The sequence below is a fragment of the Engystomops pustulosus genome, chromosome 1 (genome assembly GCF_040894005.1).
Source record: "Engystomops pustulosus chromosome 1, aEngPut4.maternal, whole genome shotgun sequence".
NCBI lineage: Eukaryota > Metazoa > Chordata > Amphibia > Anura > Leptodactylidae > Engystomops > Engystomops pustulosus.
The window spans coordinates 10,031,946-10,057,575 of NC_092411.1; the positions used below are offsets into that span (position 1 = coordinate 10,031,946).

Below are 25,630 nucleotides of genomic sequence, written 5' to 3' on the forward strand. Positions count from 1 at the left end.
TAAAGAGTATTTCAGCCTGAAGAGCTTTTCACTCTTTACAATGGCCTGTTTTGCAGCCCCTCCCCTCTGCTCTGAGTGGTTGCTGCAAGTATCCAACCAGCTCAGACTGCTAGAAGAGGGGGATGGGCTCTGGAGAAGCACCGTACGCAGAGCAGAAAGCTCTTCAGGCTGAAAGAGCCACCCAGAGCAGGATTACAACTTCCATTTTCACAGTCCTGCTGCTCCTAACATGCACAAAGATACAACTACACAACTCTCCAGGGATGATATGTAAAACAAGCTTCATCTTTATATGGTCAAAACTGGTTAATTACGTCATAAAGATGAGAGTTGGGATAATTTCAGGCCTACAAATATTATTTCTATAACTTACACCACAAACCACGGCGCGTGTTACCTGAAATCTGTTACGAGGCATTGATCGTTGTATTTCTCCTCTACATAGGTGTGAAAAACTGTGACCCCAAAGGCCCCCTGATGATGTACATCTCCAAAATGGTGCCCACATCCGATAAAGGGCGATTCTACGCCTTTGGTCGTGTATTTTCTGGAATTGTATCAACCGGACAGAAAGTGCGGATTATGGGTCCTAACTACACCCCAGGGAAGAAGGAGGACCTCTACCTAAAGCCTATTCAGAGGTGAGCGCTCCTCCTCTCGCCTTACTGCCCTTCTCGTCTTTCCTCCTTCCTGCCCGTGTCGCCCCGCCCTACTTCCTGCCCGTGTCGCCCCGCCCTTCCTTCCCGCCCGTGTCGCCCCGCCCTACATTCCAGCGGAGTTCCCCCGCTCATGTCTTCTCTTGCACCTTGTAGGACAATCCTTATGATGGGACGTTACGTGGAGCCCATCGAGGATGTGCCTTGCGGTAACATAGTCGGTCTTGTTGGAGTTGACCAGTTCCTGGTGAAGACGGGAACCATCACCACCTTTGAGCATGCCCACAACATGCGAGTGATGAAGTTCAGCGTCAGTCCTGTCGTCCGAGTCGCTGTGGAGGCGAAGAATCCCGCGGACCTCCCGAAACTGGTGGAAGGCTTGAAACGTCTGGCCAAGTCTGATCCCATGGTGCAGGTAACGTGGGGATCAGATGTTCTGCATTGGTTCTGATCTACTGCTCTGTACGGACCCAGAGGTTTACAATTTGTACAAGGAACCTGGTGATCAGACAAGTGGGGACTCCTAGAGGACTCGTGCCCCATACATTGAGAGGAGACCCCACTGATCGTTACACGTCCCAGCCATAGCGGCCGCTTTATAAGATGACAATATCCCTTGGCCCATAAAAACCTAAGGAGCAGGTTCACATTTCGCCTTCTGTTATCTTATATCTAGAAAAACTTAGGATTCTGGGAACTTCTAGCAATGAGCAGATGACAGTTTTTTTTATGGAAGTTTTTCTTATTTTAGTGCATCATTGAGGAATCGGGAGAGCACATCATTGCCGGTGCTGGAGAGTTACATCTAGAGATCTGCCTCAAAGACCTTGAAGAAGATCACGCGTGCATCCCCATCAAGGTAACGTGTCTGACATGGGGGGAGGGGAGGTCTGTGCCTTAGTACCGGTCTACCTTACAAGTGAGCATTGCATCATGGGAAAGTCCTGTACTAAGGACCTGGTCTAAGGACTGTGGGTAGTGAGGCCTCTGCACTATATTCCCCTGATGCACATCTTACTTCAGGACCCCCTGGCGATTTGGCTCTTTGTTTGACCCTTTATCTCCGCGCCCATTTTCCACGTTGATGCTCGGGCTGGATTTCCAGCTTTTGTTCATTAATGTTTTCTAAAGGCTAAAAATTTTATTTCCATTTTTTTTTTTCCCTTCACCGTCGCTGTCTTGTTTTTCTTAGGAATAAATGTAGTTTTTTAATCAGTTTTTGGTTTCAATTAAGAATTTATTTTTATTTTTTTTGGTCAATGAGGGATTATTATTTTTTTTGTGTAAGACTTTTTTTTTTTTTTTTCCTCCCCCATTAATTTTCCCAACAAGGGGTAACTTACAGGGGATCTCTTGTATAATGGACTATACCACCTAATGTAGTGCAGTGCCTTATCCTGCCAGCTAGCGGCATCTATTTGTCCGTTTCCTAATGGAAAGATGCTACAGGTAGCCCAGGGGATCCCCCGAAGGACCTCAGGCTGCCTGTGATGTCATTGTAAAAGACAGATTTGGTGGCCAATAATGAGGGCCCTCTGGTGGGGAGCAGCGCTGTTCTGTTTAAGTATTCGGCACCTCATTAAAATCAATGGTCCTAAGTGTGAGGAAGGCGACTTGTACGGGATAACGTGTCCTTCCTCTCCATCTAATACAATTCCTTATTAAGGGATATAGAAATGTGTACACTAATGTATCACCGTAGTTTGTGGCCGTCCTATCGATGAACTGTATATTCTTCTTTGTGTTACAGAAATCGGACCCCGTTGTGTCCTACAGGGAGACAGTCAGCGAGGAATCGGATCAGCTCTGCTTGTCCAAATCCCCCAACAAGCACAACCGCCTGTACATGAAGGCCCGGCCCTTCCCTGACGGACTGGCTGAGGACATCGACAAGGGGGACGTCAGTTCCCGGCAGGAGTTGAAGCAGCGTGCCCGCTACCTGGCAGAGAAGTACGAGTGGGACGTGGCCGAGGCCAGGAAGATCTGGTGCTTCGGTCCTGATGGAACTGGGCCCAACGTCTTGGTAGACGTTACAAAAGGAGTCCAGTACCTCAATGAGATCAAGGACAGTGTTGTGGCCGGCTTCCAGTGGGCTACCAAGGAGGTAGGGCCCAAATCTGTCATGGTCACCATTCACTACCTTCATTACCTTTCTGCTGTAGAGAAGGAATTAAGTATGGGTTTTCCCTCTCCCTTTGGCACCAGGGGGGGGCGCAGTCTTCCTCTCTCTCTCTCCCTTGGCCCCGGGGGTCCTCCCGCTCCCCTGAATGTGATGGTTTTGCACATTTCTCTGCAGGGGCCTCTGTCTGAAGAGAACATGAGAGGCGCCAGGTTTGACATCCATGACGTGACGCTCCATGCTGACGCCATACATCGCGGTGGGGGACAGATTATCCCAACTGCTAGAAGAGTTCTGTATGCGGCCGCCCTCACAGCCCAGCCCAGGCTCATGGAGCCCATCTACCTGGTGGAGATTCAGGTAGGTCATGGAGATGGGTCCAAGCCTTGGGAAGATGATGTAATTCTCCCTGATCTCTTCATAGATTGTTCACTGGACCCGAGTGTTTGACCTTTTCCTTTGTTTGTGCAGTGCCCCGAGCAGGTGGTTGGTGGCATCTATGGCGTCCTGAACCGGAAACGAGGACACGTCTTTGAGGAGGCTCAAGTAGCCGGAACGCCCATGTTTGTGGTGAAAGCTTATCTACCTGTCAACGAATCCTTTGGTAAGTAATTACATCCTGGGGAGGGCTCATGGGCTCTTCCAATGTGCTGGGCATTGGCTAGAGCTGATATAAATGTAATAAAACCTACATAAACTTGTTATCCCTGTGATCATAACAACCCAGAGACTAAAATCTAAGTGTCAAAGGGGTTGTCTGAGACTTTTCAAAAACGTCTTTTTGGCTGGGAGGTGGCTACTTAAAAAAATTAACCTGTAACTACCTCTGCGGCCCCTCCCCCTTGTCGCTCTCTGGTCCGTGCCCGTTTAATGGGCCAGGGAAGCTGCGCCGGCCATGCCCACCCGTTCCCATATCCCACACACACAAAATATGAACAAATATTCATAAAAATACATTCACATTTCCCCTTGTAATAAAGAAAATATCCCCCCCCCCCCTACACTACAAAAAACATCACCAAAGTCGCCCCTTTTTCCCGAGACTATACATATTATATATCAAAACGACCGAAACAAAATACGGAATTCTCTAACGTTCATTTTGAGTTGATTTGAAAATTTTAAAAAAAGTATTATAAAAAGACTGTTTCCTCTTTTAATCCCAAAAAATGGGGGGGGGGAGTTTTTAAACTTTTTTTTTTTTTTTTTTTTTTACGTTTTAACTAGCTCTGTGTGTTAAGGTAGCACACAAAAAAAAAAAAAATGTTATGGCCATTAAACCGTCGCTTACGAAAATTCGTTAAAAATGCTCTGCTCACTAGAGCCTTTTCAGGCCGCGTCACTAAGGGGTTAAGGATGTGGAATTTTAACAATAAAGCTTGAAACGATTGTTGGTCCATGCTAGGAGGCTGACCCAGAGACTAAAGGACAGGTGTCATTTGGAGACGCGGTGCAAGCCGTAAAAACCGAGCCCACAAGAAACTGGCCCGAGATTGTTTGCTCTTCAAAAGCCGTGTGGGTGTCCATGCCAAATCCACAAAGCCATTGGGTCCCTTAGGATGTTCCTCCCATCTACCGACATCCACCAACCATTCATGTACGGTCAGCTCCTGCCATCTAAGGGAGGGGTCGTGCATAAACCCTCATGACTGGACTGGTAGTCGTGGTGGAAGGGGAGGGGCGCTTAGTGTTAGACCACCACAGAGTCCTCATTCACATCCTTTATGATGGGTTTGGATATCACTGATTGTACCTGAGGATGTGATGTAACCCCCACATGATTGTAGTTGTTTGTCAGACCTGACCTCCAGTCACCCCACGAGTTGTTGTGTAGCATCGGCCTTACTAACCTCCTGCCTCTTCCATCAGGTTTCACCGCGGATCTCAGGTCCAACACCGGGGGTCAGGCCTTCCCGCAGTGCGTGTTTGACCACTGGCAGATCCTTCCCGGAGATCCATTTGATGCCACCTCTCGCCCGTGTCAAGTAGTGGCAGAAACCCGAAAACGTAAAGGTTTGAAGGAAGGAGTCCCAGCCCTGGATAACTTCCTGGACAAATTGTAACCAGCAGCTTCAGCTTTATCCAAAATCACTACATGGCAAAGCCGCAGTTTTCTCTGAGCTAATCCGCGCACATTGATTGTCCCCTCCCCCCAACAAAAATAATCGAAAAGAAAACTAAAAAAAGGAAAATTTAAATTAAATATGTAAAACGTGTCCATTGGTTGTGTCATTTGTTTCCTCTCTATGGTCCGTACTCTAAAGCAGAGGTGCACAATCCCCATCGGTCTGAGGGCTGCGTCGTCAGAAGGGGCTGCACTAGTAACAAGCACCCGCCAAACAGGAAGTGCCACCCTGGAAGGAAACCAAACACTGCAATTGTATTATCTCTAATAGAGACCCGTGTACCTAATCCAGGCACTACACTATACTGAATCCCAAGGTATGATACGGAAAAAAAATTATCCAAAACAATTTAAAGGGGTATTCCTAGGGGCTCACCTCGTGATGTCTCATGTTCTGACACTCCCTGATATCTTACATATATTGGGGGGGGGGACCTGTCTCTCTATGGCTTGCCTCAGGCAGCAGATGGGCTTGGTACATCCCTGGGTATTCCTCCCACGAAGACAAGATTCTAAAATCTATTTGCCTGTCTCCATCAGTCCTGGAGTTTACAATTTTGGTTGTCCCTGGATAAGACCTTAAATCTTCTGACTGATCGGGAAGGACAGATTATTCTCATGAATAGCTTCTCCTGACTACACACTACAGTGCTCTCTACCTCCTGCCCCTCCTGCATTACAAGACCAGCTCGGACACAGACACTTCCTGCTGGCAAGCAGCAGTGTACAGAGACTTTCTTTACAAGCTACAGACAGATACGGCCTTCATCCAGGGGGGAGGCATATAGCAGAGCCGACTGTGTTATAGGAGAGAAAGAGCTGAGAATGTCATAATAGTGTGTTATATCCATCTCATGGATCTCATCTCTGATCTGTCTCATCTTTTTAGTGTAGATAAACCCTGGACCCTGATAATCTTAAGCACATTGTCAGCACACAGCATCTCATAGCACAAAGCTCACCCTAAGGTCCTTGAACAGAGTAGTAATAATTGTCAACATTATACAACTATGTTATGTAATCCTGTAGTATAACATCTCCTAAACACAAACCTTGTACGCGAATATCAAACACTGCAATGGTAGAATCCAAACACCAAAGGGCACAATACAAGCAGCGCACACAGACGTGAGATCCCTAGGGGTGGTGAGTACAGCACAGCAGACATGTACTTGGGTACTCTGCTCCTGGCGCCGCACTACCCCGGGTACTGACACCAGCACATAGAACCTACATCAGAACCAGAAAGGACCTGGGAGCTGTGAGTACATGCAGACTCATAGCCCCCTGGCTGCCTGCACCAATGAGGGGTCTGCAGGGTTGTGCACCCCCTACTCTCCAGGCATAATGGAAGTGTCTCATTACTCCAGAATCCAGTAAGGTATCTATAGTTTGCGGTTAAGGTTTTGTTATTTTTTTTATTTTGGACCTGGTTACTTTGTTTCCCTGTCTCTTATATGGACAGTGACATCACCGGGTCCGGCCGAGCGATGTATCTACTCAGCGATTGCCCGGTCTGGTGCATTGTACTTCCGTTGTGTCACTGTCAGTCAATGAGGTGCTGACCATCACCATGACCAGAAAGAATCTGAACCTCCTGCACCTTGAAGTCGTGCGCTCCCGGTGCCAGAATCCGATCCAAACATCCCAGACGCTGTTTTAACACGTTGGAAAGTCTGATGCAAAGGTCCAATCCCCCTCCACCCCTGGACACTGCTGATCTACAGTCACATTATAAAATTGTTTCATGGACAATAACGGGAAAGTTGTGACTCACAGGAGACGTTTTCTCCAATTCCTTCTCCGTCATTCCCTTCTCTTCTCAGCGCAGTCCATATGACCATATGAGTGAAGTTGCCCCCCCCCCCCCCCCCACCTTGTGCAAATCAAACAAAATTGGTGTCAAATGTTTGTGCAGCAGAAATTATCGTTTGTGCCGCAATAGTTTTTAAGATATTAATGAAAGTTTCAAGAGGTCATCAAAGGTCAACCAGCCCCCCCACATTGCCCAAATCAAACAAAACTGGTGCCAAACAATTCTGCTATGTTTGTGCTGCTCAAATTTTTGCTTCTGCTGATTTTGTTTCGAATATATGAACAAAAAAATTTAAGGTCAAAAGTTCAAGCAGTCCCCTCACATTAACCGAACAAAACAAAACTGGTGTCAAACGTTAGTGCTACATTTGTGCTGGTTTGTGCTGCTATCATTTTTAATATATTCATACTATTTTTTTTACAGAGGACATCAGAGTTCATTTCTTCCAAAGTACAATGTGTTTGCTAGCTCCCCCTGGTGATCAAACTAGGGAAGTGTCACTAGGTTTGTTTTTTACCAGTTCATCCTAAACACCTGAACATACCTTAAAAATGATAGCAGCACAAATTAAAATTTCACCAACCAGCACAAACGTTTGACACCAGTTTTGTTGGATTTGGTTAATGTGGAGGCACTGCTTGAACTTTTGACCTTTAATTTTTTGTTCATTTATTCAAAACAAAATCAGCACAAACAAAAATTTGAGCAGCACAAACGTAGCAGAATTGTTCGGCACCAGTTTTGTTTGATTTGGGCAATGTGGGGGGGCTGGTTGACCTCTGACCTCTGATGACCTCTGGAAACTTTCATTCTTATCTTAAAAACTATAGCGGCACAAACAAAAATTTCTGCTGCACAAACTTAGCACAAACGTTTGACACAAATTTTGTTTGATTTGAACAAGGTGGGGGGGCCAACTTCACTCAGGTGTCCATATGATGAGTCCACATGACGACTTTTTCCAGCTCCTTCTTCCAGTCTCAATGCGGTTCTGACCTGTGCAGTATCCAATACATAAACCCTACTCCTTACCCAGGCCCCATCCTCCTGCCCCCGTAGAGCTCAGCTTCTTACTGATTACATCATCCGCTATTACAAAGTGCCCCAAATCCTGCATTTCACAAATTATTATTAGTGTCACTTACATATTGTCCCTTATATTATACCAGTTCTATCTATACAGACTCAAGTTATATGGACCTTACAGCAAACACATAGCATTAAAGGGGTCGTCCACTTTGCTGATATTGTTTGTGTAATGAAAAGTGTTACAATTTTCCAAATATCCTTTTTGCATCAATTACTCACAGTTTTCTAGATCTCTGCTTAATGTCATTCTATCGGAAGCTTCAATGTTTACTTCCTGTGTATAAACACCAGTCCCTGGTCATGTGATGTGTCACTGGTGCACGGCTCGTTATATCCCTGGTCATGTGATGTCACACAGGTGCACGGCTCGTTATATCCCTGGTCATGTGATGTGTCACTGGTGCACGGCTCGTTATATCCCTGGTCATGTGATGTCACACAGGTGCACGGCTCGTTATATCCCTGGTCATGTGATGTGTCACTGGTGCACGGCTCGTTATATCCCTGGTCATGTGATGTGTCACAGGTGCACGGCTCGTTATATCCCTGGTCATGTGATGTCACACAGGTGCACGGCTCATGATATCCCTGGTCATGTGATGTCACACAGGTGCACGACTCTTTATATCTCTGGTCATGTGATGTCACACAGGTGCACGGCTCGTTATATCCCTGGTCATGTGATGTCACACAGGTGCACAGCTTGTTATAGCGGCGTTATAGCCATGCACCTGTGTGACATCACATGACCAAGGATATAAAGAATCATGCACCTATGTAACATCACATGATTGTTATGTGGTGAAGCTTCCTATATAATGACCGCAAGCAGAGATCTAGATAAGTGTAAGAAATCGATACAGAAAGTATATTGGAATATTGTATAACTTTTCATAGCACAAACTATCAATTCTTTTCTGAAAGTAGACATCCCCTTTAAGCCCTTAATGACAACGAGGTCATTCTCTTCATTTTTGCCTCCCCACATTTTAAAAACCATAACCATTTTCTACATAGTGTCGCTGTATAAAACTGATTTTTATTTTTATCTTCGCAGGAAAAACGTATTATTATGTTATTTGTAGGTTCATATAGACTTTTACATATAGAAAAATACAGTAGATTTTAGATCCCCGATCCGGAATGTCCTAAGATCGTGCACCCGATATCCTGCATGTGTCACTTCCCCACTCAGGTCCGCAGGAGTTCACCTTCTTCCTGGTGCATGTAAGTGCATTGTCCGTGTATAATGCGCTGTGCGGGGAGTCACTAAGATCGTGCGCCCGATATCCTGCATGTGTCACTTCCCCGCTCAGGTCCCCGGAGTTCACCTTCTTCTTCCTGGTGCATGTAAGTGCATTGTCCGTGTATAATGTGCTGTGCGGGGAGTCACTAAGATCGTGCGCCCGATATCCTGCATGTGTCGCTTCCCCGCTCAGGTCCCCGGAGTTCACCTTCTTCTTCCTGGTGCATGTAAGTGCATTGTCCGTGTATAATGTGCTGTGCGGGGAGTCAGTAAGATCCTGCGCCCGATATCCTGCATGTGTCGCTTCCCCGCTCAGGTCCCTGGAGTTCACCTTCTTCTTCCTGGTGCATGTAAGTGCATTGTCCGTGTATAATGTGCTGTGCGGGGAGTCAGTAAGATCCTGCGCCCGATATCCTGCATGTGTCACTTCCCCACTCAGGTCCCCAGAGTTCATCTTCTTCCCGGTGCTTGTAAGTGCTCGTCTTGCAACACAATTTGAAAGTTAAATCCCAGAGCTTAGTCCGAATCCGTCGGATCGTGCCCCGATTTGTGTCGCATGAAAGCCGGCACGATTGCAACTTTAATACCTGTCACAGCCATGCGAAACCCGAAAGCGTCGGAATATCCGACAAAAGTGCGGTTCATGGACCTTTAGTAAATAAGCCCTAATATCGTTTATCCCCAAATCCAGCTGTAACAGCAGTTTCCGCTTTATCCGAGCCCAAGTTCTCATGAAACCAAAATCCCTACATGACAAAGCCGCACTGTCCCTCAGCTAATCCGAGCTCATTGTTCTCTCCCTCCAACAAAAACGGATTTAAAAGAAAACTAAAAAAAGTAATAAAAAATAAACCATGTAAATGTATCGCTGTGTCCGTGTTGTTTGTCTCTCTCTGTGGTCGTTATGGTGAAGCGGAGGTGCACGACCTTTGTCCTCCCCTCTCACACCCGGAGGCTCCCCCTAAGGTCATTGTATACAGAAGTATAATAAAGTAATGAAGACAAAGCTACAACCTCACAGAACGCTGCAGTGTAACATCTCCCAAACACAAACATCATGTGATATCATCAAATACTACAAATGGTACAATCCAAACACCAAGGGGACAATAAAAGCAGCGCACACAGACCGCGGGAGCCGATCCCCGTGTTTCGCTTTAGAGCACTTCACAAGGGCTATGCCCACAGTGATTTAGCAAATCTATAAATAAACCATCCCCCCCCGGGTCATGCCCTAAATATAAAATAAACCAATTGGCAGCAGCAGAACACAAGGCCACAAACCAGAGCAAGAACATCAGGGGCTACTGGGGCGTGGCGTAGCCTGGCAGAGTGTCGGGGCTGAGACTTCACCGCACCCCTGTAGCCTTTCAAGTCTCACCTCTATGTGGGGCCCTTCAGCACCATTCAGCCTGTGCCCGCGCATGCGCAGTAACCTTTTCCTCTTTTCAGCAGTGAGCAGCGTTACTGCGCATGTGTGGAGATAGGCGGAATGGCCCAAGAGCGCTGCGGGGGGTCGCACACAGAGGCTACAGATGTGCGGTGTAGCCTTAACCCCCACGACCCGGCCGGTGGACTCCACGCCCTCCAAATAGGCTCTGAAGTTCATTAGCATAAATAATGTTTTTAGTTACGGGTAAATAGTTTGCAGTGTACGGCTTAGTAAGTTGAACGGTATCTACCCCAATTACTGTATTCCTGATGGTAGGTTCCCTTTAAATGATGCAACAGCTAAAAATCAAAGAACCCTATTGGTTACTTAACGGGAATTTCTAAATATCCAGCAATTTCTCTTACTGCATCCAGATAAATGGGATCTCCTTGAGATTTTGGGTGAACTGAGATGCAGAGGTAAGTGCAGGGGTTGGGTTATATTGGTAATTTGGTAAGCAGCCTCTAAGGATGTAAACAACTTTCCCACCACAGAATCCACCTTCCGATCCATAGTGTCAGGATTCCTCAGAACACACAGAACCGGACAACCAATTTTTGGAGGACGTCCAAAACTCGCTGAGGACTTCAGATCTATTGAATATCAGTTGATTTGTACGGAATTTGATGGCGCTATATAAATAAAGATTATTATCAGAATTTTTCAACAAAATTCAGTCCTCAGGTTTATTCACCGGGGTCTGGTCAGGGACATTCCAATCTTTTTCGGGATGTGGGATATAAATCTTATCGGTCTTTATGGTATTTTATCTGCCTTTATTCATTGTGACACTTTGTCATCATGTGATACATTGTAGTCATCATCTGAATCCTCAAAAGACCCACAATATGAGCAGCCGAGGATTGGACAGGATGTGGGTGTTGCCCTCCGGTCGCCCTAATGCTTTCTGGATGTATAAACAGACTTCACTTCATCCAGAATATCAGCGATCTGCCTCTTCAACCACGGCAGGAATCGCCTGCCCTCTCCCTGCGGAGGCGAATGTCTAGAAGGTGAACGCAAGGAGCATCTATGCCGCTGTCCCTGGCGATGGCCACAGCGTGTACGGTGCTTGGATTTATTTTTCCTTTTCCCAGGAACGGCAGGAATGGGAATCTGCAATGGGAAGAAAGGTTTAGCTCCTCGGAAGCAAACAAATACACGGATACCTGCCAGCTATAAGGGCAAGTGGACACGACTGCGAAGATTGGATGTGCCTTCATTTTTCTTGACAGCTTGCAACTTCACTAAATCAGGGCCACATCTGCGATGAGGCGAGCCTCAGGCGGCAGCTGTCAGAGCCCTGAGGAGGGCGGCAAACAGGCAAATCACTGTTCTCCTTACCGCGCCATGGTAATTACAGCGAACTACCAGAGAATGCATTCTCCCACAAGCATCAAACCCAACGGTGCAACCCCTCCACACTTTCTGCCGGCTGCGGAAGTAAGCGCAGTAACATCTCAACTCCCAGCAACCCCCATCCCACTAATCTGTCTGCCCACTCATCTGCCCATCCACCCACCTACTCATCCGTCCATCCATCAGACAGACAAGCTGGCAGGCGAGGCAGATGAGCGGGAGCTGGGTGTCAACGGGCGTGCGCACGCAAGACCACATCCATCTGTCGGTCCAACTGCTGTCTTTCCCGTTGCTTTACCAGGCTGCTCCTGAGTCCCATCCACTACCGTCCACCTGCTAGGTAACAATATATACTATCTATGGGGTCTCCTGCCTGTATGTACTATAGATGGGGGCTCTAGCTGTATAGAATATCCATATATTAATTAAGCTGGTTCCGGCTTTTCGCACCTGCGCTAATTTATTCTGTGGACTACATACAGGATTTTTTATGTAACAGTGTTGTTGTTAGAGGTATACATTATTTAGGAGCACTATTATCGAGGTGACAATATCCTGTAAGTGACTGTGATATTTTTAGGTGCACAGTGTGGGGGATTTCTGGTGGTGAATTCAGCAGTGATAAGTCACGTCCTCGAGAAGTCATAATAAAGTCATTTTCCTGATGAAGCAGATCTTTAAGGTACTACGGTAGTGTCTGTTTCACTGACTACTAGTGTGTGAGACAGCGTCAGCCTTCGCAGTCACGGAGTGTTAGTGATCCGGTAGTTAATTGTTAATATTGTTGTCAGAATTTATCAGGCTGTAGATGCTTTTTATAGGTTTTGGAGAGCTACATATAGCTTACACATTACTTCTATATGGCATTGTCAGAGAAAATCTGCTTTTAAATGAATAATATTTAGTGCACAGGTCTGTAAACTCTATTGTGGTTTTAATGAAGATCATAGTGTAGATTTTACGTGTGAACCTTTGACTTTATTTTTTTTAAAACCTAAGGCTACCTGCAGATGTTGTGGATTGCTAGAAGGTCTGAATCAAAGTTTTCGGTTGTTTTACATGAACAGGCTGTCCCCTACTTAAGAACACCCGACTTACAGACGATCCCTAGTTACAAACAGACCTCTGGATATTGGTAATTTCCTGTACTTTAGGCCTAGGCTACAATAATCAGCTATAACAGTTATCACAGGTGTCTGTAATGAAGCTTTAGAGTTACTCCTGGCTCTTATGACAACCCAACATTTTTAAAATCCAATTGTCACAGAGACCAAAAAAAAGAATTGTCTGGGATTACAATGATAAACGATATCGTTCCGACTTACATACAAATTCAACTTAAGAACAAACCTAAAGAACCTATCCTGTACGTAACCCGGGGACTGCCTGTAATTAGCAGCGCATTTTTTTTTCTTGCTTTCTCTTATTCTTTCTTGATGTTTTTTTTCTCTTTGATGTTGTTGATATAAGTGTCCTTAGATGTTGTATTTGTGGTATTTTAGTTCCGTTTTTTTTTTTGGATATTTAAAAATAAATAAATAAAAAGTAGTGCAATATTCATTCAGAATTCACAATGTGAAAAAAAGTGAAAAAAAAAAAATGTGAAGTAAAAATCTGCACCATATCTGCATCATGATAAAGAGTTGATGCTGATTTTTACAAGCCCATAGAGCAGTGATGGCGAAACCTTTTAGACACCGAGGGCCACATTTATCACTTGTTTTTTCTGTTGTTTATGCGCCTTTTCATTTAGGCGCACCGTTTTTGCGCCATTTTTGCGATTAAACGTCAAATTAGCCGCGCAGCAAAAATAACCACCTTTCCCTCATCTATCGTTCAATTCCAGATGTTTTGCTGCGCCTAATGATATTCATCACGTGCGACTTTTGCATTTAGGCGCAAAAACGGGCGCAAAAACACTCCAGCCCGAAGGTGGCGTTATCTGAGAAGAAAGCACTGAGCCCCTGTGCAGAAGAGCTCATTTCTAGCAGCAGAGCTCAGCCAGACACTAGTACATATAATAGATACATTACATACACTGCAGACACTGGAACATATAATAGATACAATTAGATACATTGCAGACAGGAGCTGCAGACTCTATTTACAGTTCATCACCTTCTATTTACAAAATATTCTGCAAAACCTGAGCTCAAAGCAAGAGCAAGAGAAGTTTGCACAAGTTTGCAGAAGCTTGCAGATACTATAAACAAGTGTCCCCCATGTAATTCTGCACAGTGTCTGAGGGGGATATTGTGCAGAATTACAGGGATGCAGCAGGAGACCAGCACTGGGGGATCCCCTCCAGGAGAAGCCCCTGCTGAGGAGGTCACTGGGTGCTGGGTGTCACACACCTGGGTGCTGCTGTGAGTGTTATCTTCATTCTGGGCTGTGGGAGAAGCAGAGAGGAGCTTGTAGCAGGATCACATGTAAGTGCCTGAATCTAAAATTGTGCCTAAACTGCGCCTAAACTGTGTTAAAGTAAAGTGATTAATAAGAGGCAGAAAATATACTTATCACAGATGGTTGTAGCTTGTGATAATTCTGGCAAAACAGTGCGCCCGAATTTAGGCGCAACTACTAAACTTAGGTGCACAAAAGTGATAAATGTGGCCCCGAGTGCCCAAACTACAACCAAAACCCATGTGTTTTTCGCAAAGTGCCAAAGCTACAATTTAAGCAGTATAACTCCCTGCTCTTTCGCAGGTTTGAATTGTATAGGCAGCTGAGGACACCAATACAGTAGAAAGGAGAAGAAGTTTGAATTATCATATTATCTTCCTTCTAGGGTACAGGGCTGCCTGGGACTGCATGAGGCCTTGAGTCCTGTCTGGCGTACACTGCCCTGGGGTGATGGCGAGGGTGCCCATAGAGAGGGCTCTGAGTGCCACCTCTGGCACACGTGCCATAGGTTTGCCACCACTGCCCTAGACTTATGTAAGGGAGAAAAAAAAAAAAAGCAGCCGTGAAGGAAAAAGTGAAATCCGTCATTTATCTTCTGCATCACACACTAATGTAGATGGATTACGCTGCCAATTTCTTACAACAAAATGAAAAAACAAACAAAAAAAAGCCATAAAAACCATAAATCTGCAGAAGAAAATCAACACATCACCCATCGCACAAGTGGCGAAATCACAAGAACCTGAACTTCTGCAGAGAAATTTGTGCTGACAAAACAAGATGCAGGAATCGCACAGAATAATTTGGAAATGTTTGCTACAAATTAACTTCTAATATGAACTGTTACCAGTGTAACATCTGCAGCTCAGCAGGTGGAGTCCTGTGCATGGATATTCCCAGTATCCGGGGGACATTTGGTAATTCTTATGCACAAGTCTGGTCAAATCTGCAGAGATTGGGGGTCATTTACTAAGGGCCCGATTCACGTTTTCCTGACGTGTTACCCAAATATTTCCAATTTGCACCGATTTTCCCTGAATTGCCCCGGAATTTTGCCGCATTCAATTGTGGCGCATCGGCCCTGGCATGCACCCTACGGATATCCGGGGGCGTGGCCGAACGAAAACCCGACGGATTCGGGAAAACCGCTGCATTATAAAAAAAAAAAAAAGTGTTGCGGGACTCGCACTTACCTTCACTTGGTCCGACTTGAAGATCAGTGCATTCCGGGGAACTTCAGCGCAGCAGCGCCACCTGGTGGACGTTGGAGGAACTACCTTAGTGAATCCCGGCCGGACCCGAATCCACCGCAGTGAACGTGCCGCTGGATCGCGAAGGGGCCGGCGAAGTGGACTTTCCCTTACAAGCAGCAGATATGCAGGATATATCACATGAACTTGTGTACAAGTGCTGCCCCCTACAGCATCGCACATGCAGCTTTATACTATTGTATCCTGCAGAGAGTAATGAAGAAGCCACATGAGATGCTCTGCGAGGAGATGATAAAATGAGCGCTGCATGTGAGATGCTCTGCGAGGAGATGATAAAATGAGCGCTGCATGTGAGATGCTCTGCGAGGAGATGATAAAATGAGCGCTGCATGTGAGATGCTCTGCGAGGAGATGATAAAATGAGCGCTGCATGTGAGATGCTCTGCGAGGAGATGATAAAATGAGCGCTGCATGTGAGATGCTCTGCGAGGAGATGATAAAATGAGCGCTGCATGTGAGATGCTCTGCGAGGAGATGATAAAATGAGCGCTGCATGTGAGATGCTCTGCGAGGAGATAATAAAATGAGCGCTGCATGTGAGATGCTCTGCGAGGAGATGATAAAATGAGCGCTGTATGTGAGATGCTCTGCGAGGAGATGATAAAATGAGCGCTGCATGTGAGATGCTCTGCGAGGAGATGATAAAATGAGCGCTGTATGTGAGATGCTCTGCGAGGAGATGATAAAATGAGCGCTGCATGTGAGATGCTCTGCGAGGAGATGATAAAATGAGCGCTGTATGTGAGATGCTCTGCGAGGAGATGATAAAATGAGCGCTGCATGTGAAATGCTCTGCGAGGAGATGATAAAATGAGCGCTGTATGTGAGATGTTCTGCGAGGAGATGATAAAATGAGCGCTGTATGCGGGATGCTCTGCAGAGCAGTAACTAGTTGCTTGGGGGTAATTATTTCTCACTTAGTTTTTGTCATTTTGCCTTTGTGTATTATCCTTCCGTCCTGCCGCTGTTGCTTTGTGCCTCTAGCAGACAGGGCCGTTCCCAGGTGCAGACCATTATCATCATGTGCAGAGACCAGAAAGAACCTTCTGCACCTTGTAGTCCTGCGCTGCCGGTGTCGGACCACAACGTAAAAAAAGTCCAATCCCCTCCATCCCTGGACACTGCTGATCTACAGTCACATTATAAAGTGATGACAATAACGGGAAAGTTGTGACTCACAAGAGACGTCTTCTCCAATTCCTTCTCTTCTCTGCGCAGTCCATATGATGAGTCCACATGGCGACTTCTTCCAGCCTCCATGCGGTTCTGACCTGTGCAGTATCCAATACATAAACCCTTCTCCTTCCCCAGGCCCCATCCTACAGCCCCACACAGCGATGTCACACAGGTGCACGGCTCGTTATATCTCTGGTCATGTGATGTCACACAGGTGCACAGCTCGTTATATCCCTGGTCATGTGATGTCACACAGGTGCACGGCCTGTTATATCCCTGGTCATGTGATGTCACACAGGTGCACGGCTCGTTACATCCCTGGTCATGTGATGTCACACAGGTGCATGGCTCCTTATATCCCTGGTCATGTGATGTCACACAGGTGCACGGCTCATTATATCCCTGGTCATGTGATGTCACACAGGTGCACGGCTCATTATATCCCTGGTCATGTGATGTCACACAGGTGCACGGCTCATTATATCCCTGGTCATGTGATGTCACACAGGTGCACGGCTCGTTATATATCCCTGGTCATGTGATGTCACACAGGTGCACAGCTTGTTATATCTCCGGTCATGTGATGTCACACAGGTGCACGGCTCGTTATATCCCTGGTCATGTGATGTCACACAGGTGCACGGCTCGTTATATCCCTGGCCATGTGATGTCACACAGGTGAGCGGCTCGTTATATCCCTGGTCATGTGATGTCACACAGGTGAGCGGCTCGTTATATCCCTGGTCATGTGATGTCACACAGGTGCACGGCTCGTTATATCCCTGGTCATGTGATGTCACACAGGTGCACGGCTCGTTATATCCCTGGTCATGTCATGTCACACAGGTGCACGGCTCATTATATCCCTGGTCATGTGATGTCACACAGGTGCACGGCTCATTGTGATATAAGGAGCCATGCATCTGTGTGACATCACATGACCAGGGACCATTTTTATCCACAGGAAGAAAACAATGATTGCTTCCCATAGAAAGACAGCAAGCAGAGATGTAGAAAACCCACAAAGAATCAATCATTTACTGAAAGTAGACATCTCCTTTAAAATGGTTTTCCCACAAAAGAAAATTCTCACATCTCAATCCCTTAGTGAGGTTTACACAATGAAGATCATTTTAACCCCTTACTTTACAACACTCAGTGCTATTGCTGTTTTAGCTCCTATCACTCCCTCGGCTGCTCAGTGTAAAATCCCAGGGTGTGGGCGGGGCCTCTCTAAGCAGACACAATGTATGATTCATCTAGTTTTGTGGGGTTACAATGTGGTTACATTATCAGGGTACAGGTGTATATACAGTTTCATCTGGCTACTGACATCGTACTGACACATAGAGAGAGATGAGACAGATCAGATGTGATGAGATGATTACACAGAGGCTGATAGACCATTACACTGTTACACTGTGAGCTCTGCTACATCTCACAGACATGTGCCTGCCTCCCCCTTCCCCCGGATCACTTATCTCCTTGTAGTTTGCAGCCTCTCTCTCTGCTCACCATGTGCTGGCAGAATGTGATCAGTGATGGTCTCTGAGCTCCGTGCAGGGGGCGGGGCTACAGACACACAGCAGAGACAGAAATCTCATCAGCACAATCTCACACAGAAATCCAATTTGGCGCCTGACCCTATGTCCAAAAGTTACAGGGTCGTGTCTAGGGGAAACTGAAATAGTGTACAGCAGGACTGATAGAGACGGGTTGGAATTATATCTGTGAAAAGCTGCATTTTTGTTAATAACAGTGAATTAGAGAATGTGATATTTTGTTATCCTGGGTACATATAAGAAACTTGTCTTCGTGGGAGGAACACCCCTTTGTGATAAGTTTGGACATCCACTTCAGTCATTTTCATTTATGTGCCTCACCATATCGGGAAGCCATAACTATTTTCTCCATGTCGTTGCTGTATTAAATCTTGAGGTTTTTTTTTTTTTTTTTTTTGCAAGAAAAACTTCTTTTTACGTTACATTTTTTTCATAACTTAAATGGAAATACTAGTTTTATACAAACATGTATGCACAATATACTTTATCCAAAAATCACAGGTTACGCTTTTTAGCAGATTTTTTTTTTTTAACCCAACTAAGGGCGCATTCAAGGCGCCGGGGAGAGGAGGAGGAGGAGGGGGTGCTCACCACCGCCCCTCTCCATAGAGGAATATGGCGCAAGGCGCCGTGTGCTGAGAAAAGATGGGACATGTCCAATCTTTTCATGGGGTACGGAGCGGTACAGTGCCACACGTGTGCTACACCGTTCCGCTCCCATAGGGCGCCGAGCGCCCATTGCCGTCTATGGGGGACGTATATGGGCCGCATATATGTTGGCCGCATATACGTCCTCCATACGGCAGTGTGAATATAGCCTAAGAAAGGATTACTGACGGCAGATGGATTCACAGTCTCCAAACGGGTAACCTGGACCCCTAGTGACACAAACCTAAGAGTAGTCTCTCCTTTGATCAATGGGTTCACACCTGCGACCAGAGCTACGGTATACATGATCCCCCCTGTAGAGCTGAAATACTCTGCGCCCTTACTACAGCAATGCCAGACCACAATCGCTGTAGTCTGCGGAGCGGCACCAGCAAAGGGAACCTGACATTGTGACATACTCATTAGTCGTTCTATTAGATGTGCAACACTGTATTCCAGGTGTATATGGATATTATACAAGTGATGGACACTGGTTATCCCTCGCATCAGTTTTGTCGAGTTTGCAGAATTGTGGACGCCACGCACATAATGCCGGGGATTTTACGCTCGGTTTATTTATAAAAATACTTATTTACAATAACTTTGTTTAGTGCTTTCTATTTACATCAACGTAACATGTGCAACTCGCAGATCAACAAACAAAAACTGCAGCAGGACGATCGCTCGGGTCCAGAACTCGCTCCAAACGCCAATAATCAAGAAAAAGAAACATCATCGAGGACCTTGAGCGTCTGTAAAGTCTTATTTTTTTTTTCTTTGTAAACAAAAATCAATAAATAATAGATGTGTTCTGGAGACTGGAGATCCCGGGGTTCCTCAGAACGGCTTCCGGGTGACCTTCCTCTCTCCTGGGTGGCTGCCGTCACAGCTTTCAAGGTGGCTGTTCGAGGTTTTGGGCTTGCCATGAGTGCGCATGGCTGGGAGAGCCGAGTTGAGACTATCCAAAAACATAGGGGGATAGTACTGCTTGAAATAAATGGTACTCATAAGCACAAAATATGAATCATGGTGGAAATCTTATGCTCCGGCAATTCACACTGCAGCGCTGGGAAGTAATATGACGGGGCAGGAAGCTATGGGGCCGCTCACAGTGTGAATGGTGGGATGTGTAATGGGCTGGAATCCAAAAGCAGATCAAAAAAGAAAGATTGCAGATCTGAAACAGTGGTGGTTCTGTTTTTAAGATCCATTTAATTCATGCTTATTTCCGCATTACTACATCCAGCCTAAGTGTATGTGTACATGTGCGAGAGGCCGAGGTCTCATGTTATGTGGGATGTAGCAAATCCAGCTAATACAATTGTTCCTTTGAATAAAGGACACATTAGGATATAAACCACCACCAATACTTAATTGACAGCACCAGAATAATTGTATGGCAGCATCGCTAAGATTGCTGCAAGTCCCTTCTGGATTTTTAAGTATATCATTGATATCTTTAGTGAGAAGTCCCTTAGAAGGGAGTTGGTGGACAATTTATTAAAATTTTTGGGGTGTAAAAAGTTTCTGTTTTTGTTGCAGTTTGTGTCGCATTACAGGGAGCAACCAATGCAACTTCCAATCTTGGTACCGGCCATCGGCACTTGCATGGAACTGTACGAGAACAGGTGTAAAATACAGGAAATCTACCCTCAAAATCCACCATGATAAACCAGGGACACTTACCCATAGATCCAGGCACCAGGACTGTGGTATCTTCTTATATTTGTTATCCATAGTCTTCTTCCTTCTTAATTCAACTTGTATAATTATTCTAATTAGCCAAAAGGGCTCCTGGGGGTGTTACCATGCTGTAGCTTACACTGCACAGGATAACTTCACCCCACTCTCACTGTGTTAAACTACATCAGAGAGAGGGAGAGAGAGAATTGTTTATGAAGCACAGGGAGACAGTGTGACAGCCTGTGAATGTGTAGAATGTGTAGCATGATTATCAGAGTCACGGTGCCAGGATCTATGAAGCGTCCCTAGTTCATCATAATGGATTTTGATGGTAGATTGCCTTTAAAGGGTTTGTCCAGAATTAGGATAGTGATGACCTGCTTGTATGATACATAATCCATCAGGGCATCATATCTATACCCAGTTACCAGAACAGCAAGGTGTAAAAAGCCAAATGCAGTCCGCTCTGTACATTGTGCAGTGGCTTTGCATGGCTCGTTACACTCAGGTCTCGTTCTCGTAAGACACCGGCTGTTCTGATATCGAAGATTGTAACTACAGGTCATCAATGTAATAATCATGGACATCCACTTTTCTTGATGCTACCCTGTAGTGACATGACTGCCCCTCAGCAAGCCCGATGACTACTAGAGGGAGCTGACACAGGGATAGGGTGTATAATAAAATAATCTGATTTGTACACTATCTGTTGTATTATATGCTTTTCTGCTCTGTAAAAATGGAAAAACTTTAATAAAAATTTACAGTCATTAAAAAAAAAACAAAAAAACATGAGCCATCTCGATGTTGCGGCCACCTCTATACAGGAGCTTTAGGAACTTTTAATTTTGTTAACTTTATTCTACTTCACATAGCAGCTCAGTTTGGCCCTCATATTATATTCTCATATTATATTCAGACTGACAGGTAACTAATCCAATCTACGGAAGTTGTTTACCTGAGAATCCACCGGAACCAAGGACAGAAAATCCAAACCTTAAAAAAAAAAAAAAAAAAAAAAAAAAAAAAGACCAAAATGAATATTCTAGAAACCTACACCCAGGGAGATAAGCAGAGACGATAAAATTTCAATTTGCACTAGTAATTCCCCAAAACATAAAAGTGTATTTACAAGGTATCTCCTACATAATGAGCAGAGTAGCTTCCCATCATGCACTGTGGGGGTAGGGGTTATCCTTGTGCCCAAATACCGAGAATGTACAAGTTCTCACCTGAAATATCAGAATACATAAAATCTACCTGGTAAATCTGCAGGGAGACCAGTGATGGCTGAATGGTGGAAGTGATCTTGGTATTCCAGCATGGACTGGTGTATGGAGTCGGGCTCCATGCTCCCCATCTTCCCCAGTCGTATTGTTGATGGTTGATAAGATAACACACTTCAAAAGAAAAGTAAAAATCGGCAATTGGTTCTACATGTAAAAAGGTGCACGTGCATCAAAAGCTTTTACCTGAGACAGCAGTAAATGTTTACAATAGCGACTCCCCGTCGCACACCAACCTCGTATAAGCGATTCAAGAGAGAACAGCTGTTACAAAAATATGAGCAGAACTACAAGCAAGAGATATGTTGTCGGGAAATGCCACGCTTATTCTCACATTTCTGTTCATATGCCTCTATGTATGATGTAACTGGTGCCCAAAGGGCATATACTGTTGTCAATTATTGTTAAAACTCAATAAAAATTGTTTAAAAAAAAAAAAAAAAAAAGCTTTTACCTGAACAGGAATTTGGAACTATTCCTTCCAACTCCACAACACACATGCATGCTTGATCATGGCTTATCTCACAGCCATCGGGCACGACAAAATTCAACAAGTTTAGGGCCAGCTAGCTTTTCTCGTATCTAAGCTTTAAAGGGGTATTTGGGGATTTTACCATTTAATATCAAACTGACTTGAGTTTGACATCCAGCCCCCATACTGATCAGCAACATTGCAGTAATTAAATAATCGCTGCAATTAAACAATGTAGTCGCTGTACCAGGTATTGCAGCTCAGTCCCCTTCACTTGAAGAAGACCGAAATACAAACAGTTCATGTGACCAATGGTGGGACATGAATGCCCGGGAAGTGGCACTTAGGTAAAGATATGTTTCAGAACAAAACTCACAACCACAATTGCACCTATCACAGACAATCAATGGATGACAAAAAGTGGATACAACTTATCCTATGCAGGAGATGTCGTATAAGTAAATTTCCTCACCCTTTCATCGGCGACCCCTGTGTGTCCGCCATATACAGACATTTCCTTTTACGTGCCGGCTCATCTTCGTCTTCAGAGGAGCTGTCAGCAGTCAGGTCAATGACGTCTGCCTTCTTCTTAGTGCTGATCTCTGGGGGCTCTTTAGTGGAGTAGATCTTACTGATCACACCAGACCCTGGGAGATGTAGGGAAAACACAGATCAGGGTCACATAAGATTAATGCAAGGAATATGATTTATAGGTTCTCTGCTGTAACAGTATTTATAGGGAGTGGTGGTCCTAATGGCAATAAATGTAAAATGTATGTCATCTTTCCCATTGAAATACTTGGGTTCCCTGTCCCTCCTAAAAGCTGACTGAGTGGAAATGCAACATCATGGTGTTCGCATGTATTTACCTGAATATTACCTACATTGAAAACTGATAAATATTATCTAGATCTTTCCAGTATCTGAGCTTTCCACTTTACAAAACACACAAAAAAATATAACTAAAAAAAACCCACATTATTCCATACCCTCATTGTGTGGAAACTGAGAGCTCGGCGCAGTCAATGGCTCTTTCTTTGGTCTCATTGGACACCAGGACCCGTCTTCCTGGAACTGAATCTCATCTACATCTGAGCACTGATTGAGGATCTCCATGAAGAGTCTACATCAAGAGAATACAATTACATTCAGGATTAGGCACAAACTGGAATCTTGCCAACTACATACAAAAATAAAAATTTCAATACTTGCCATGTTACCCAAAACAGAAATACCCCTTTAAGCACTGCAGAGAAAGGGGCCCCTTATTTTTAGATGTGCAGATCAGATCCACCTAGGAATATTGCTGCTCTCGGGAATCACAACATAATGGAAAAAAAGGACCATATTATCAATAAGGATATTTGTATCACTATTGCTCCATGGAGATGTTGCAAGGAAAAACTCTCACAGGTTTGTAAGGGAATGGGAGGGCACCTAGTACGGCAGCCAATCGTGCTGACCCCCCAGTAGTTTATAAAAATTAAGAACTTCCATCCTCACCTGCAATTAAAAAAAACTAGCTCTGTGTCTGTGGACATAGGCTGGGGCAAACATTGGTTGATATCCAATGTCATCCTCAGTGCTATGTCCCCCAATGACATTACCAGCCATTTAGTAAAGGCCACACATGTACGTACCCATCCAATATGAGGCTCTCGTAGCTGGCCTTCTTGTCACACACAGGACAGATCCAGGTGGGTTTCTTTTCATTCATTTGCAGGTAAAGTGCAGCGTCAAAACATTGTAAATGAGTGCAGGTGACGGCCCGACACGGGAACGTAAGTCTCATTTTTCCAAGCTGGGGAGAACAAGATTTTAAAAATAAATTTTAAGTTGAAACTAGAGCAATGCTAGTGAAATTGATTCCTGGGTGTGAAATAAGGAAAGGTCGCTGCAAGGAAAGAATTACCCCTGCTCACTGGACACACAACTAAAGTAAATTCCGACTGATGGATAAGAAAAAAAAAAATGTATACTTACAATAAGTCAGTACTTACAGGGCACATCAATGAAACACGCAGGCTAGTGGTGGCAATCTCACTGTCGGGATCTGCTGTCAACTTCTCCTTAACTGAAAGGTAATAAGTTCCAAATATTGAAAAGGTAGAAAAAAAACTACACTGAAAACATCATACCTAGAAAGTTATCCAATATTTATGCTGGAATCTGTAGATGGGGGGCCAAAAGACTGCTATGAAGTCATCAAGACAGAGGATACAGCTAAATTCACTTAATCTGAATAAGCATATTAGCTAGATAAAGTACATTCACCGGCCACTTTATTGGGTACACCTGTCCAACTGCTCGTTAACACTTAATTTCTAATCAGCCAATCACATGGCGGCCACTCAGTGCATTTAGGCATGTAGACATGGTCAAGACAATCTCCTGCAGTTCAAACCGAGCATCAGTATGGGGAAGAAAGGTGATTTGTGGCCTGTGAACGTGGCATGGTTGTTGGTGGCAGAAGGGCTGGTCTGAGTATTTCAGAAACTGCTGATCTACCGGGATTTTCACGCACAACCATCTCTAGGGTTTACAGAGAATGGTCCGAAAAAGAAAAAACATCCAGTGAGCGGCAGTTCTGTGGGCGGAAATGCCTTGTTGATGCCAGAGGTCAGAGGAGAATGGGCAGACTGGTTCGAGCTGATAGAAAGGCAACAGTGACTCAAATCGCCACCCGTTACAACCAAGGTAGGCAGAAGAGCATCTCTGAACGCACAGTACGTCCAACTTTGAGGCAGATGGGCTACAGCAGCAGAAGACCACACCGGGTGCCACTCCTTTCAGCTAAGAACAGGAAACTGAGGCTACAATTTTCACAAGCTCATCGAAATTGGACAGTAGAAGATTGGGAAAACGTTGCCTGGTCTGATGAGTCTCGATTTCTGCTGCGACATTCGGATGGTAGGGTCAGAATTTGGCGTCAACAACATGAAAGCATGGATCCATCCTGCCTTGTATCAGCGGCTCAGGCTGGTGGTGGTGTCATGGATCCATCCTGCCTTGTATCAGCGGCTCAGGCTGGTGCTGGTGGTGTCATGGTGTCTTTGGGCCCCTTGGTACAACGCCTCAGCCTACCTGAGTATTGTTGCTGCCCATGTCCATCCCTTTATGAGCACAATGTACCCTGTAACATCCGATGGCTACTTTCAGCAGGATAATGCGCCATGTCATAAAGCTGGAATCATCTCAGACTGGTTTCTTGAACATGACAATGAGGTCACTGGACACAAATGGCCTCCACAGTCACCAGATCTCAATCCAATAGAGCATCTTTGGGA

The 25,630-nt window shown here is 45.1% G+C and overlaps 2 protein-coding genes across 5 annotated transcripts in view; one reads left to right on the forward strand and one right to left on the reverse strand.

Moving 5' to 3' along the window:
* The window catches only part of LOC140116380 (elongation factor 2-like), a 31,513-nt gene extending 26,522 nt beyond the window's left edge, over positions 1-4,991 (forward strand). The window contains exons 9-15 of the mRNA XM_072132908.1: positions 446-641; positions 813-1,071; positions 1,408-1,515; positions 2,407-2,760; positions 2,953-3,135; positions 3,247-3,379; positions 4,645-4,991. Coding sequence (XP_071989009.1) covers positions 446-641; positions 813-1,071; positions 1,408-1,515; positions 2,407-2,760; positions 2,953-3,135; positions 3,247-3,379; positions 4,645-4,838 — 1,427 coding nt within the window. The 3' untranslated portion in view covers positions 4,839-4,991. The remainder of the gene's footprint in view (positions 1-445; positions 642-812; positions 1,072-1,407; positions 1,516-2,406; positions 2,761-2,952; positions 3,136-3,246; positions 3,380-4,644) is intronic.
* A 6,247-nt stretch (positions 4,992-11,238) lies between these two features.
* PIAS2 (protein inhibitor of activated STAT 2) overlaps positions 11,239-25,630 on the reverse strand; it is a 31,728-nt gene continuing 17,336 nt past the window's right edge. The window contains exons 8-14 of one of the 4 annotated variants that reach the window (XM_072132912.1): positions 24,344-24,417; positions 23,984-24,144; positions 23,333-23,466; positions 22,816-22,990; positions 21,846-21,985; positions 21,544-21,581; positions 11,239-11,599 (exon numbers count right to left, since the gene is read on the reverse strand). In XM_072132912.1, coding sequence (XP_071989013.1) covers positions 11,381-11,599; positions 21,544-21,581; positions 21,846-21,985; positions 22,816-22,990; positions 23,333-23,466; positions 23,984-24,144; positions 24,344-24,417 — 941 coding nt within the window. In that variant the 3' untranslated portion in view covers positions 11,239-11,380. Of the gene's footprint in view, positions 11,600-19,452; positions 19,890-21,543; positions 21,582-21,845; positions 21,986-22,815; positions 22,991-23,332; positions 23,467-23,983; positions 24,145-24,343; positions 24,418-25,630 lie in introns of those variants that run through there. The other 3 variants (XM_072132928.1, XM_072132920.1, XM_072132935.1) reach the window with 3 other exon arrangements.